This window comes from Euphorbia lathyris, chromosome 4 (genome assembly GCF_963576675.1).
Source record: "Euphorbia lathyris chromosome 4, ddEupLath1.1, whole genome shotgun sequence".
In the NCBI taxonomy this organism is placed as follows: domain Eukaryota; kingdom Viridiplantae; phylum Streptophyta; class Magnoliopsida; order Malpighiales; family Euphorbiaceae; genus Euphorbia; species Euphorbia lathyris.
The window spans coordinates 95,160,101-95,177,243 of record NC_088913.1 but is presented as its reverse complement, the minus strand read 5'-3'; the positions used below and the strand labels follow the sequence as shown (position 1 = coordinate 95,177,243).

The following is a 17,143-nucleotide window of genomic DNA, read 5'->3' as shown; positions in this document are numbered from 1 at the left end:
AACTAACATGTATTATTCGAATCGCATAAGGTGTGGTTCGCCTTATAGAGCCGGTTCGAAATAGACCTAAATCGAATTGAATCCTACAATTCGAATCATGTACTGTAGGATTTTGTTATAATTTAGATTTGCCATATAGATTCAGCTCGAAAATAGAGTTTAATATAATCGAATCAAATTGTGTGATTTTGTTATAATTTAGATTTGCCTTTTAAATTTAACTTTAAATAGAATTGAATCAAATCATATCGTAAGATTCCGATAACAGTCCTAATCCTTCCCATTATTTCATGTTTTCGGTGTTTATCATAAAACATGGAATATCACAAGCTTCCATTAATGTTACAAGACTAATCTTTTCTCTTCGTATTACTCGGGTAAATTACATATATGGCCACTGAACTTTACTCATTTTTATGATAATACCATTAAACTTTAAAATAAGATTTGTAATATATTTATTGTTGTTTATCGAAACCTAATTTTCTAACTAAATCCAAAGATCAAAGGTTTGTTAGGTTTAGGGATGGCAATGGGTAGGGTACCCGCGGGTAGTGCTAATCCCAAACCCTTACCCGTTTATTTTTTCATTACCCGTACCCTTCCCATTACCCTAACGGGTATATGTTTTGAATCCCATATTCATCCCATTTAATTCACGGGTACCCTTACCCGTTAAGAATCAATAAATAAATAAAAAATATTACAAATTTAGTAAAGTATAAATTTAATAAATCATCCATCTAAAAACTTAACAAATTGAACCTTAATCAATAAAAATAAAGTAGTTTAGTTGTATCACTTAATAGTCGAAAAACAAAAGGTTGTTGTTCAAATCTCACATCTTACATCTAAAACACAATAATATTTTTTAATATATAAAAATTTATGGCGGGTAACGGGTACCGGATACCCTGGGGGGTCTTCCCATATCCGTCCCATTACCCTAACGGGTAATAGTTTTGATCTCATACCCGTCCCATACCCTTTTATACAGGGTACGGGTAGTCCCATTAGGGTCGGGTAGTGTCGGTACCCACGGGTAGAGTACCTGTTGCCATCCCATCTTGCCTAAGTTGAAAATTGTGATGAAAATTTAATAATAATTAATAAATAAAAATTTAAAATAATATATATAATAACAAATTAATAAAATATATATACTAATTAAAAAATAATTGAATCTATTAGCTAACTTTTGAGTAAAACCTAATAAAGCTCTAACTGAGGCTTATTATTGCTTGAATCAATCCCGAACTTGAGTCGAACTCTATTGAGTCAAGTTTTAAACGAGTCAAGCTCGAATATTTTGCAAACTACCGTAACTCGCTAAACCCCATATCCACAGTATTTCATGTTTTCTGTGCATATCATAAAACATGAAATATCACAAGCTTCCATTATCCGTAATCTCTTTATTATTCTTCTTCTACCGCAGACTTATTTGTACAGTTTTAAATATCGAAGACCTATTTGCAAATCGCGAAAACACAATGAAATCATTGTTCCCCAAATGAAAATGTAGGTAACATTTTAATTCAATGGCATTAAAACCTCCTTGTATCAAAAAGGAGGATCTATTGCTATTGCAAGAGTAGGATCAGGCAAGCTCGTAGGAACGTTAAATCCGGACATGAAATCATCGCCGAAAATCACAGCTCCCGCAGCCAAAGCCCCAGCGCCAAGTCCAACAATACCCGGTCTCACACCCCGCCCGGGTGCTGCTGCTGCTGCAGATGATGGCATATTAATGTAATCTGTATTGGGAAGAAATGTAGGTACATAACCGACATTAGAAGGGGGTGGCGGCGGTGGGGGAGTGCGTGGTGGATGATAACTCGGTCCAGCTGTTGATTGCGGATGATAATTTGGTCGAGATGTTGGTGGCGGACGATAACTTGGGTGAGCATTGGAGTGATCGGTCTGGTATGGCATTGGGTGAGCATGGTCGAAATTGGCGGGGCGTCTAGGGGGAGCGAGAGGCTGCTCGGGCGGATAGGTTTGAGGGAAACTAGGCTCGGAAGCGAATGCTGTGTTATTACTGTGAGTGTGACCCATCAACATAAATTCTCCCTCATGTCCTGTTTATACGGAAGCTGATTTGATAAGTACATATACTAAACAAATGTATTATATATATTGTACGGAAACTGAAACAGAAACGGAAACAAATATCCGGAAACATTATTTCTAAAAAAAATTATAATTAAGAAACGGTAATGAAAACAGAAAAAAAAAACTGAAACGGATACGAAACGCAAAAACATTAATGAAGAAGAGTTTCCGTGCAAGATGGCTTATTATTATTTATTGGGTAAATAATTTATTACTCCCCACCTTTTTTACGTAACATATTATTAAACTGAAACGGATACGAAACGCAAAAACATTAATGAAGAAGAGTTTCCGTGCAAGATGGCTTATTATTATTTATTGGGTAAATAATTTATTACTCCCCACCTTTTTTACGTAACATATTATTTAGTCCCCTTATTTTGAAAAACACATTATAAGATTCCAATGTTTTGTCAATATTAATCTTTTGGTCATTTTGTGTATTTTTTAGATTTTTAACCGTTATATTTGGCATAAATCGACATAAAAAAATAATAATACAGTAACATGATCATTTTGTATTGTACTATGGTTGTCCTCAAAGCTAAAATATGTTCGGTTCAAAACCTAAGAAAAAATAGACCAAAAAACCAAAAGATGACCTTATAATGTGTTCTTAAAAAAGGAAGGCTAATCAGTGTGTTAGGTAAAAATTGGAGGACTAATAAATTATTTACCCTTATTTATTTGACATCCATTGTGGTCACCATCTAAAGAATGGGTAAATTACACCAGTGTCCATTAAACTTTAACTCAACTAACATTATGACCGTTAAATTTCAAAACGTAACATAAAAATCACTCAATTTTATGTTTTTTATTATGGCCACTAAACTTTAATTAATGTCTCAAAATAACCATTGATAACTTCAAAATAGAAAATTCCAAAAATTGATAATATCATAAGAAAAATCTAATTCTTCAACCTTTTTGTTTCGATGTCATTTAGATTTTGTTTGGTTAGAAGACAGAAAGTTATTGTTTAGAGAGACAAATACAAAATACAGTTATAAACAAGACCTAAAACATTTGTTCTCTTATAATCTTTCCTTGCCTGGTGAACTTTTAAAAGTTTCAAATGACCGTCTATTCTTATCCAGTTACATTCAATATTCTCATATTTCTTAATAGAATTGTCTTTTTAAAAATTATGAATTTTGTCATTTTGTTCGCATGTCTGTCATTTTGTTGCATATAATTAAAAGATCACAAACATATATATACAAGCAGAAAAAAATAAAAAAATTATATTGTTTTACGAGTTGAAAAAAATTAATATTTTATCGAATTTAAAAATATTAATATCAAATTCTATTATAAAACGGTTTATCTAACCTGTGCCTCATGGCACAGGTTTATGTTTAATGATTAAAGCATTAATTGTCTTGTTGGCCGCGTTGGTGATTCTTTTTTGGCAGTAAGTATAGAGTAAATTATATCTATGGCCACTGAACTTTATCATTTTCACATTATGACCACTCAACTTTATTTCTTTCCGGTATGACCATTGAACTTTACACTTTTTAATACTGGTGGCCACTTAACGCCTCAAAACGACCATTGAAGGCTAAAAATTAAAAATCCAAAACCTTAATGATATTGTAAGGAACTTTAATTCTTGAAAATTTTCGTTTTGAGTTTATTTAGATGTTGTTTGGTTAGGAGAGAGAAAGTGAATTTTAATTATTTAAGTTTTTGGCAGTAAGTAATTAAATTTTCTCTCTCTAAAAATTCACTTTCTAAATAAAAAACTTCAATTGAGCCCTTATCGAAACTCATTGAGTCCGGCTAACCTATGCTTAGAATATTAGAGAGAAAGTATAAAGTGAATTTCGATAAGGCCTCAATTGAATTTAATCGGTACAAAAAAAACCTGCCGTAATGACAGGCCCAACGCCATAATGAGATTGTATTTAATCACAATTAAAAACCACTCCTTTAAAAGAATTATTTTCTAACTGGGTAAATTACACCTATGGCTACGGGACTTTGATTTTTTAACACTATGGCCATTAATTCAAAACTTAAAATAAAAGTGACTCAACTTTACACTCTTTAACATTTGTGGCCGTTAAACTTTAACAAACTCCACCAAATGACCATTAACAACCTCAAAATAAAAATATTTAAAAATTAAAGTCGTTCAGAAACGACATTTACCATGAAAACACATTTTTTTATTTTACAAAATCACTATTTTTGGAGCGTTCTTTCTAAAAATTCACTATCTCTCCTAAACAAACAACACCTAAATGATCTCAAAACGAAAGCTTTAAAAAATTAAAATTGCTTAAAATATCATTAATTCTTAGAATTTTTATCTTAAGACCGTTAATGGTAGTTTGAAGCTTTGAGTGGTCACAGGTGTTAATAAAATTAAACGACTTTTATATTAAGTTTTAAAGTTCACTGGACATACCATTATAATAAATAAATAAAAAACAAGGGTAATTAATTTATTAGTCCCTATATTTTGACAAAACACACTGTTTAGTCCCTGTATTTTCAAAAACACATGGTAAGGTCCCTAACTTTTTTTTCAGTGAACTGTTTAGTCCTTCCGTCTGTTTGTTAGATTTTTTACCGTTTATGACATTCGGAAATGACTAAATTACCCTTTACTATTTACCTTCAAACTTCAGAAGAGGAAATCCAATTTAGAAGATGAAGTTATTTGTATGAAGAACAACAAAAAGAACAGACCCAATGCTTACGAATTTGAACGATTAAGAAGAAAGTCAAGAAGAAGAACACTCAAAGTTGATTTCAGATGCATTAGAATTTAAAGGAAGGGAAAATAAAGGAAAAGAAGGACGCAAATCCAAATTGACTAACAGAATCTTCATGAGAGTCTAACGGTAGGGACTAAACAGTTCACCGAGAAAAACGTTAGGGACTAAATAGTTCACCGAGAAAAACGTTAGGGACTTTACCATGTATTTTTAAAATATAAGGACTAAACAATATGTTTTGTCAAAATATAGGGACTAATAAATTAATTACCCAAAAAACAAAGTTAAGTGGCTATGGCTGTAATACACCCTATAATAATTCCCATGTCTTTATTTTTTTTTTCGGAATAATTTGGGTAAAAGTACAATTCTTTATTCTTAGGGCTAGAATTGGAAATTAATCAACAACAAAAAAAAAAAATAAAGAGGATAAATTAGACCCTGACCACTAAACTTTACCCATTTTAATATAGTGTCACTAAACTTTATCCATTTTAATATAGTGTCACTAAACTTTAATTCTTAATATTATGGGAAAAGTATAAAAATAAACCTTGTGGTTACATCCGTTTTCGAACAACTACCATGTACTTCATTCCGTTAGCAAACACATACCAAATTGACTAACGGTGTTAAAAGTCAAAGAGAAAATAGTTAATTTGATCTTTATATTTATTTATTCTATAAATTAACTTTCTTTATTATCTAATTATCACAAATAAATCTCAAAATAAAAATTAAAAATCAAATACACTATCTTCTCCATCTTTTTAATTTCTTATTTTTGTTCTTCTTTCTCGCTCTTCTCTCTCCTCTTTATTGAATTTCAAGGTATTTGCTTTTATTGTATTTTTTTTTTAAAGAGATTGTTTTCCTTAACAAAGCAGATATCTAATACATAATCATGTAAGCATAGATACATAACCGTTTCTGTGTCAAAAAAGATACATAACCGTTTGATAATATGTAAATGAAGAGTGAGGCGTTGGATTAAGCCTTTGTTTGGGAGTTTGAAGGTTAATGGAGGTGAGAGTTAAAGGAGGTAATGGAAAGGGAAGGGAAGTGATGGAATGGAAAGTTAAAAATTAACCTGTTTGGGAGTTTATAGGATATAAATGAAGTTAAATGTTTAACCTTGTTTGGGAGTTTAAATATGGAGAGAAAGAAGGTTAAATTTACTCTGCAGAGACAACAATTTTTAAAAAAGTTTACGTTACTCCCATTAACCTCCAATTTGGAGGTTAGAGTTTGGAGGTTAGAGAAAGTAAACATTTAACCCTATTAACCTCCATTTACTCTGAGAAAATAACTCTCAAACAAGGTTAACTTAATACTTAACCTTCCATTACTCCCATTTACTCCCATTTACCTCCTCCCAAACAAGGGCTAAGGTATAAAACGTAAAGAAGAAAGAATTGCAAGAAGAAGCCGAACATTATAAATATAAAAATAAGGAAGAATTGCTTGGTAATAGCAATGTTAATTTCCTGCCTATCTTCCATTCTACTTTTATATTAAGAAAAAGACAAAATCTAAATATTGAACGCGCTCTCTACTCTGTTCTCTTCTTCTCCAATATCTAAATATTGAAACTCAGAAGATTTGTGTGTGTTGTAATGGCGGAGGTATCTAGAATCCGGAACTTATTGACGGAATCGGAGATGGCCGCTGCTCAACAGCTGATGCAGCTAAGCGATGAGGAGAACAGCAACAGCATTATGAAGAAGAAGAGGAAGAAAGAAGACGAAGATAATGAGACCACTTCCAACAACATTCAACAAGAAGAAGAATTTGATCATTGGAGAAATGAAATTACCGATCAACGGTGGAGGAAGAAAAGATACAGGTCTTTTGTAAACATTTACAACTCCACCATCCTATCAACCTTAAATCTGCTCAATCAATCCCTAATCCAAGTTTTTGAATTAATTAATAATTTTGTTAGATATCTGCTGTATTAAGGAAAACAATCTCTCTAAAAAAAATACCATCAAAGCAACCACCTATTCAATTGATTTTAGAGATGAAAATTAAGAAAGAATAGAGAGAAGAGAGAAAATTGATTTTAGAGATGAAAATTAAGAAAGAATAGAGAGAAGAGAGAAAATTGATTTTAGAGAGAAAAATTACAAAGAGGAGAGAGATAAAGAAGAACAAAAAAGTTAAAAATTAAAGAGATGGGAAAGATGGTATATTTGATTTTTATATTTATTTGTGATAATTAACAACCTCAAAGTGAAAATATTCAAAAATTAAAGTTATTCAAAACGATATTTAGTACGAAATTTCATTTTTTATCTTCCAAAATCACAATTTTTAGAGTTTTCTTTATCTAAACGTTTACTCTCTTTTAATAAAACAAACACTTTAATGATTTAAAAACCAAAATTTTCAATAACTAAAATTGCTTAGAATAACAATAATTCTTAGAATTTTTTATTTTAAGACGGTCAACTGTTCTTATGAGACGTTCAGTGGTCACACGTGTCAAAAAAAAAAAATATAAAATTGAAAAACTTTTATGTTACATATTAAAGTTGAATAGCCCTGCCCGTTCAAAAAAAAAATCAAAGTTCAGTGGCCATGGGTGTAATTAACCTAGAATAATTCCCTTAAAAATGTTTTTTTTAATTTAACCCACAATAATTTGGGTAAAAGTAACAATTCTTTATTCTTAGGGCTAGAACTGGAAATTAATCAACAAAACAAATTAAAGACATACCTGCAAACGAACTTTGATCTCCCCTATCCTCCGAGATCCGAATAGAAACATCAATAAACCCATGAACTTTACCAGAATTTCTTCTCCGCAATTGATAACTTCCGACTTCCTTCCCAGAAACCTCCGAACTCTTACTATATTTCGCCAGAAACTCTTTCAAAACAATAGTAGCAGTACCTTGAAGTTTTTCTCTAAGAAAAAGAGGCTCTCTGCTGTAAACTTCAACATGTAATGCCATATCTTCGAAATTCGAATCTTCAATCAAGGTAGCAAACTTCGTGTTCCATGTCGGATTAGCATTTGCAGAGGCGGATATGTTTGTGCAATATCTGTTGTTAGACTCGATCCATCCGACCGCGAACCACTGATGCTTGAAAAATGACGAAGTTCGCCGGAGTCCGCGCGCTGAAATTAGGCAGACTTCGATCCAGATTTTGGCCATGGCGGCCGGTCTAGCTGCTGAGATCTGAAAAACAAGAGAAGAACCTGTTCTTGATCGAGGCTTTAGTTCACTTTTTGCTAAAGTTGGGAATACATTTGGCTTTATTCGTTAGGCTACTTTACTTTCGAGGTAAATTACATAAATGGCCCTTACAGTTTCCATTTATTTTATTATGACACCTGAACTTTTATATAGAGATACCTAAACTTTAAAACTAAACATTATGTTCCAGAATTCTATATTTACTAACAGGTAAATTACACAAATGGTCACTAAACTTTACACATTTTAACATCGGGGTTATTGAACTTCAATTTTTAATAATATGACCACTGAATTTTACATTTTTTAACACCGGTTGCCACTCAACGCCTCAAAACGACCTTATGCGGTTTCAAATAAAAAATTCGAAGGGTTAATGATATTCTATGGAATTTTAATTCTTGAAATTTTTTGTTTTCAGGTCATTTAGGTCTTGTTTGGTTAGAAGATATGGTGAACTTTTAAAGAGAGAAAGTTCAAAAAAATATGATTTTGGAAAATAAAAAATGTGATTTCATGCTAAATATCGTTCTGAACAACTTTAATTCTTGAATATTCTCATTTTGAGGTCGTTAACAGTTATTTTGATGAGTCAGTTAAAATTGAGTAGCCACCGGTATTCAAAAAATTGTAAAGTTCAGTGGTTATATCACTATAAATTGAAATCCGATGGTCACAATATTAAAATATGTAAAGTTCATCTAATTTATCCATTTACTAACCTAGTAGTCACTTTTTAGAGAAACCAATGAAAATTATTTTGAATCTCACTATACGGACGTGATTTGTGGAAAAAAAACTATATATATATATGTTTCGTGAATTCATAGGTCGGAAAATATTACTCCATAGATACCCTAAAACTTTTCCATTCTTAATTTTGATTAATATGATCACTCCGATACAAATTAAGTACTGATATATCGAGTCCAAAACTTCAACTACACCCGAATTTCTGTTCGTAATTGATAGATAACTTCCGACTTCCTTCCCGGAAACCTCCGAACTCTTACTATATTTCGCCAAAAACTCTTTTCCATTTAGGTGTTATTTGGTTAGGAGAGAAAGTTGACTTTTAAAGAGAGAAAATTCCAAAAAACGTGGTTTCATGATAAATTTCGTTCTGAATAACTTTAATTTTTGAATATTTTTATTATTAGATCGTTAATAGTAATTTTGAGGAGTCAGTTAAAGTTTAATGGTCATGGTATTAAAAAGTGTAAAGTTCAGTGTTTATATCATTATAAATTGAAATTTGGTGGACACAATATTAAAATGGGTAAAGTTCAATGATCATGGGCAATACTCCGGGAGTAATACTACCGATCAATAAAAATAATTTTGAATCCCGGTACATGAACGAACATGATTGGTGGGAAAAAAAAACTATATATGTATGTTTAGTGAATTTATTGGTTGGAAGTATTACTCGTCAGAATACTCTAAAATTATAAAAAAATACATTTGCATCCTATATCGAGTCCAAAACTTCAACTGCACTCCGAACTTTCTATTCCGTAATTAATAGATAGCTTCCGACTTCCTTCCCAGAATCCTCCGAACTCTTACTATATTTCGCCAAAAACTCTTTCAAAACAATAGTAGCAGTAGCTTGAAGTTTTTCTCTAAGAAAAAGCGGCTCTCTGCTGTAAACTTCAACATGTAATGCCATATCTTCGAAATTTGAATCTTCAATTAAGGTAGCAAACTTCGTGTTCCATGTCGGATTAGCATTTGCGGACGCAGATATGTTTGTGCAATATCTGTTGTTGGACTCGATCCATCCGACGGCGAACCACTGGTGCTTGAAAAATGACGAAGTTCGCCGGAGTCCGCGCGCTGAAATTAAGCAGACTTCTATCCAGATTTTGGCCATGGCGGCCGGTCTAGCTGCTGAGATTTGAAAAATAAGAGAAGAGATGGAGATTGAAAAGAACCTGTTCTTGAGTCGAGGATTTACTTCACTTTTTGGAAAAGTTAGGAATCTATTTGGCTTTATTCGTTAGGTTACTTTACTTTTGGGGTAAATTACATAAATGGTCCTTAAACGTTACATTTATTTTATTATGACACCTGAATTTAAATCAGAATATTATGATCCTGATAATTGTCATTTTTAATGTTGATATGATCACTCCAATAGAAGTAACTCTCCCAAAGAAATGATATTGTTTTGGAATTCTTTAGGTGTTGTTTGATTGTTTTGAAATATCTAAAAAATTATGATTTGAAAAATAAAAAATAATAGTCATATGTAAAATTTGGTTTTAAACAACTTTAATTAAAATTGAGGTGATCAATGGAAAATTTGGTTCCATAGAAATTTTTTTATACCGGTTGTGATCATCTTTCTGTCCTTTCGTAAATTGATTTAGGGATTAGAGCAGAAAAGCCAGACAAGACAATAATCCCCTCTGGCCTTGTTTTTATGGAATCGCAAGTTGACAAGTGGACAAGATTCAATCGCATCACTATTGAAAGACTCTAAAGATCTGAAAAATAGATGGTTAATTTGTTTCGAAGATTTAGAATCGCAAATTAGATCTATAATATTAAGATTTTGTGTTTTTTTATAGCTCTAGATAAATTAAAATATCTATCCCTTTAAACAATCACAAAAGCTAATAAATCACTATAAGCAAGTTCAAAGAACGAGACAAATTGAGGAGTCAATACCAATAATACACCCTCAATTTTTTTTTTTGATAAAGATGCTTAAACATTTCATTAGATGATAAAATATAAGTATATCATGAAAATAGCAAGAGATAAAATCTTACACAAGCAGAGGTTAATGTCTAATACTGTTAGGGATTATTGCCAGTTAATCAACTGTGGCGCAGCGGAATTGCGGTTCAAAATTTATTTCTAATCCCTTTAGTTTGATCTTTGTCCGTTAACCATTAATTGAATAAAAACCTTTTGGATCCGCTTAGGGATAAAAACTTACCCGGATTGTCTCTTCTAGAGACGGCTGAAGAATCCACAAGGTAGTAAGATCTCCGTAGTCAGGTGCACGAACAGCTATTGAGCCAGAACCGGTGCTAGCCGAAGAACGAAGAAGAACGGGAGAGATAATGTAATTAGCCAAGAAAAAAAACCACTTTTCCCACTTGAATTAGTGGCTGGCGAATTCACTTTCTCTGTGAATGTATGGTGGCCGAATGATGTGTAGTTAGATTAGGTTTAGAGTGTTTTAATTTATATATATAGTGTATTCCTAAATCTAATTGGTTTAGGGTTAATTGGTTAATTACAAAACTAATCCAATCCTAATCTAATTACATAAATAAATACCAATAATATTTATTCTATGCAATTAGTTGTGATTAGATTAAATTAATTACCCCAATTAAATGAATAACACTAATTAATAAATTGACGTATTAATCTAATTTTTTTTTTTTTTGGTAGAAAAGGAAAAGAAAAACGAATAACAACAAACTACCCAGGAATTAGCCTAGGGAAGCTAACCCCAATCCTATCTTCTAAGAGAAGATGAGAGATGAAACTAGGGGAAACAGGAAGGGTAGTAACGCCTAACGTCCCTTCATGGCCCGCCGCCGCCAAGCGATCAACAACACGATTCTGCTCTCTAAAAATGTGTCTGAACTCTATGAACTCAAAGGAGGAGCAAAGCCTTATAATAGCTTTGATGAGGTTGCGACTGTTAAGACCCATAGAATGATTCTCAGAAATCATTTTGATTGCTTCCAAATTATCAGACTCCACAGAGAGCCTCTTAACACCCAGCCTTTTAGCAAGATTGATTCCAGTAAGAATAGCCCAGAGCTCCGCAGAAAAGGAAGAACCCAACCCTAAATTCTGGGAGAACCCAGAAAGCCAGACGCCCCCTACATCTCTAAGCACACCTCCAGCCGCAATCTTACGTTACTGAGGCAGGAACCATCAGTATTCAGCTTCACAACCCCCTCTCTTGGCCTGCTCCATCCCACGAGATGGACATCACAACACTGAGAGGCTCTGGCAAGGGACTCTCCTTTGAAACTATCGATAATAGAGAAAAGTTTTTTCGAGAAGAAATCAGCTAAGTTTGTCATAAAAACAGTTTTATCTCCAAAAATCTCCTCGTTTCTCCATTTCCAAACTTGGTGACAGATAATAGCAAAGAAAATGTCACCATGCTCCATGTATGGAAGCAACTTTCCTCTAACACCATCAGAGAACCAGTCGACCTCAGAATGTGCCATGAAGGAAGAGAAAATATGGTGTGGGAGAATTTTCCTCCAAACCTCTTTACTATTAGAGCAATCTCTAAGAGCATGGCACAAAGTCTCAACATGACCTCTGCATCTACTGCAAGCTCCAGAATCAGTCAAGTGCCTTCTGTGCCTATCCGAATTAGTAAGAAGCCTGTCCTTAACACCCAGCCACAGGAAACTCCTAATACGGAAAGGAACTTTAAGGGTCCAAATCGACTTCCACACATCCGAGGGAGGATCAGATCTAAAGAGAGAGAAAGCTTCAAAGGCCGATTTGCAAGAATAAACTCCATTGTTAGTCAGCGCCCAACAGTGCCTATCCAAGTCTTCCTCTTGATTACTCACCTTCACTCCCCGCATTCTAAGGAGAGTCTCAAGGCTAAAGAAAGTATCAAACTTTGACCAGATCCAGTCCCCTTCCGAGTCAACCACATCGGCAATCCTCCAGTTGCGTATATCACTAGGCGGGGGGGAAGAACACACCTCAATTAACGGTTTATCCCCAATCCAGTTATCAAACCAGAAACTAATGGACTTACCATTCCCCACCTCCAGGCCAACTCCCGAGCAGAACTCATCAAACACAGCACTAAGTCCTTTCCAGAGGAAGGAACAATTAGCAACTCTCTATTTCGGGCCCCCGAAGATTTTGTCTTTCCGATATTAATCTAATTAATTATTCACTGAATGCAATTTCATTAATTTACAAATTAATTAATTACATCCCGCAAACTAATTAATCAATTAAATACCCAACACTTAAGACCATTAATCAATTACCTTGATACAAAGTATCAATTAATCAATTAATTAACCACCAATTAATTACCTTGACATTTTACTGTCAATCAATTAATTAATTTCATCTCTCCAATATACCGTTCTATAAGTTCTAACTCAGATGTTCGATGTGCACGATCCTATGGGACTGTCCTTAGCTAGCAGTGGGCTTATAGCTCACAGACAGTAAGTGGGTTCTAGCAAACCATTACTGCCCCTAACTAAGACAGAGTTTCAGCAGTCTAAAGATGCAGAGACCCTGTAGTTATCTCTTAACGTCTTTTACCATTTGATATCGATATTATAAACTAGAGGCATGGCGGCTGTCATCCTCTCTGATGTTTATGATATTTCTTGATCTAAAGTAGATTGATGAAACAAATAAGTAAACTACTTATTTGGGTGTGGCCACACACTTATCAATCTCACTTATCAAGTGGCCTATGATATCATCTCACTATTACATGAGTGGTAATTCCATCACTTCAATATCAATACCAACGTATTCACCTGTTCACCTAATCATACCCGTATTTAGCATCCTGTTACAGACCTGTTAGGCGTATGTCAAAGTGAACCGGATCCCATATTGATATTATAATGAAATCTGGTCTGAAGATAGTTAGAGACCTACTTAAGAAAACTAATGACACAACCACCATGTAGTTTTCTTAGGCGGATCGATCCAGTCACATGTATGCAACATGTACCCATATTCACAACTGACTTAACAAGTGCTATGGCTAGTATTATTTACTACCATACAGTCATGAAATATACAAGTTTGTGGTCCTAATCATTCCCATGATAGAATAGACTTGGGATATGGTTTTACGATTGTCAATCAATGGATTCTCTATTCATATTATAGCACAAGATATAAATGAACTAGATTAATGCCTTTATTAATGTGACACAAATACATTTTATAAGAACCAATGCCTATGAACTAGGGCACACCAACAAATACAACACCCTCAATTCTCCGATGGAAAGAACTTTGGCCAATCTAGTATCAAATCTCGGATAGACTAGTCATTTCCATATAGTGTTTTTTATGCGAACTTGTGACCAGGGACCCGCCTTGATCGCCTAGTTACTCTCCCCTATTTAAGATTCTCAAATTACATATATTCACCCTCCCTTGTTGCATTGTATATTTGGTCCAAAACTTCAATTACACCCGAACTTCTGTTCGTAATTGATAGATAACTTCCGACTTGCTTCCCGGAACCCTCCGAACTCTTACTATATTTCGCCAGAAACTCTTTCAAAAGAATAGTAGCAGTACCTTGAAGTTTTTCTCCGAGAAAAAGCGGCTCTCTGCTGTAAATTTCAACATGTAATGCCATATCTTCGAAATTCGAATCTTCAATCAAGGTCGCGAACTTCGTGTTCCATGTCGGATTAGCATTTGCGGAGGCAGATATGTTTGTGCAATATCTGTTGTTCGACTCGATCCATCCCACGGCGAACCACTGATGCTTGAAAAATGATGAAGTTCACCGGAGTCCGTGCGCTGAAATTAAGCAGACTTCTATCCAGATCTTGGCCATGGCGGCCGGTCTAGCTACTCAGATTTGAAAAATCAGAGAAGAGGTGGAGATTGACAAGAACATGTTCTTTTTTTTTCTTCTTGAGTCCACGATCTACTTCACTTTTTTTTTCGCAAAAGTTTGGAATATATTTGGCTTTATTCGGTAGGTTACTGTACTTTTGAGGTAAATTACATAAATGGTCCTTACAAATTTCTATTTATTTTATTATGACATCTGAACTTTTTTCATAGAGACATTTGAACTTTAAAACTAAACATTATGATCCTGAATTCTATATTTACTAACGGGTAAATTATACACATTGCCACTAAACTTTACCTATTTTAACATTGTGTATACTGAACTTCAATTCCTAATAGTAAGATTACTGAACTTTACATTTGTTAATATAGGTGGCCACTCAACGCCTCAAAACGACCTTAGGTGGTCTCAAAATAAAAAAAATCGAATAGTTAATGATATTATTAGGAATTTTACTTCTTTAAATTTTTCGTTTTGAGGTCATTTAGGTGTGTTGTTTGGTTAGGAGAGAAAATGAATTTTAAAGAGAGAAAGTTTAAAAAAAGGCAAAAAGCATCCTGAAGCCCCTGATCTTTCATTGTTTGGTGCATTAAGCCCTCGATCTTTTATTTAGACACATTGAGCCACTGATCTTTCACCATTTAGTGCATTAAGCCCTCGATCTTTCATTTAGACACATTGAGCCCTTGATCTTTCATATATGGGTATATTAGATCCTTTCATAAATCAATTAATATATAGGTTTATTAAGGGCATGTTTGGTGTGACAACAAATGATGTTCTAAAAGTAATAAATTCTAAAATAAAAAATATATTATACAAATTAATAAAAATAATTTAAATAAAAAACAAAAAAATTATTGAACACAATAAAACCTTGTTTTTCGATAATTATGTTTTAAAAATAAAAATAATGTTAAAATTGAAGCACATTTTGTGGAAATAAGAAGGGTAATTTTATCAATAACAAGTAACTACAAACAATTGTTCATGAAAAGAGCATTTCGTGAAAAGCTCCAAAATGTTGCAGTGTCCAGAGAAAATGCGAAACGCTGCAGTTATATAAACCTAACCAACCATGCCCTTAATAAACCTATATATTAATTGATTTACGGAAGGGCCTAATACACCCATATATGAAAGATCAAGGGCTCAATATGTCTAAATGAAAGATCGAGGGCTTAATGCACCAAATGATGAAAGATCAGAGGCTTAATGTGTCTAAATAAAAGATCAATGGCTTAATGCACCAAACAATGAAAGATCAGGGACCTCAGGATGCTTTTTGCCTTAAAAAAATATGATTAGCATTTGCGGCCACTAAGCCTTTGTTTGGGAGTTTGGAGGTTAACGGAGGGGAGAGTTAAAGGAGGTAATGGAAAGGGAAGGGAAGTGATGGAATGGAAAGTTAACAATTAACCTTGTTTGGGAGTTTATAGGATGTAAATGAGGTTAAATGTTTAACCTTGTTTAGGAGTTTAAATATAGATGGGAAGGAAGGTTAAATTTACTCTGCAGAGACAAGAAATTTTAAAAAAGTTTACATTACTCCCATTAACCCCCAATTTGGAGGTTAGAGTTTGGAGGTTAAAGGAAGTAAACATTTAACCCCATTAACCTCCATTTACTCTCAAAAAAATAACTCTCAAACAAGGTTAACTCAATACTTAACCTTCCATTACTCCCCATTTACTTCCATTAACCTCCTCCCAAACAAGGGCTAAACGTTTTGATTATTACTTATTTATAATTTGAATCTTCAATCAAGGTCGCAAACTTCGTGTTCCATGTCGGATTAGCATTTGCAGAGGCAGATATATTTGTGCAATATCTGTTGTTGGATTCGATCCATCCGACGGCGAACCACTGGTTTTTGAAAAATGATGAAGTTCGCCGGAGTCCACGCGCTGAAATCAAGCAGACTTCTATCCAAATTTTGGCCATGGCGGCCGGTCTAGCTACTCAGATTTGAAAAACAAAACAAAACAGAGAAAAAGATGGCTTTACTTCACTTTTTTGACAAAGTTGATCTGCCAAGGTAAAAGCTGGAATCTATTTGGCATAATTCGATACACTACTTTACTTTTGGGTAAACTACATTTATGGGCCTTTGAACTTTGCATATATTTTTTATTAGGCTTAATACATACGCAGCTTTATGAATTTGTCCATTTTTTTCATTTTAGAGCATCTCCAACAGCTTCTTAAATTGGCTCTTAAGTTAAAATTTGAGGGAGGGTTAAAAATCAACTTCAATAGTCTCTTAGTGGCTCCTCAAATAACTAAGAACCTCCTCATCCTCTCTATTAATAGAGAGTCTCTATCCACCTCTTAGTGACTCTTAACTCATTTTTTATTAATAATTTATTATTAAGGAGTCTCTCTCCTTTCACTATTGGTAGATAGAACAATAATTAATTATTGATTTGTCTCTCTCCTTTCACTATTGGTTAATATAACAATAGTTAATAACTTTAATAATAAAATAATAAATAGAGTGTGAATAT

General features: G+C 33.5%; 1 protein-coding gene across 1 annotated transcript; it reads right to left on the bottom strand.

The window, feature by feature from the left end:
- Positions 1–1,375: 1,375 nt before the first annotated feature.
- On the bottom strand, positions 1,376–8,117 carry LOC136227479 (protein SRC2 homolog). The gene is made up of 2 exons (XM_066016163.1): positions 7,570–8,117; positions 1,376–2,081 (listed from the first exon to the last, which is right to left on the bottom strand). The coding sequence occupies exons 1-2, from the start codon at positions 8,009–8,011 to the stop codon at positions 1,564–1,566; spliced, it is 960 nt and encodes a 319-aa protein (XP_065872235.1). The 5' UTR covers positions 8,012–8,117; the 3' UTR covers positions 1,376–1,563.
- Between the last annotated feature and the right edge of the window lie 9,026 nt (positions 8,118–17,143).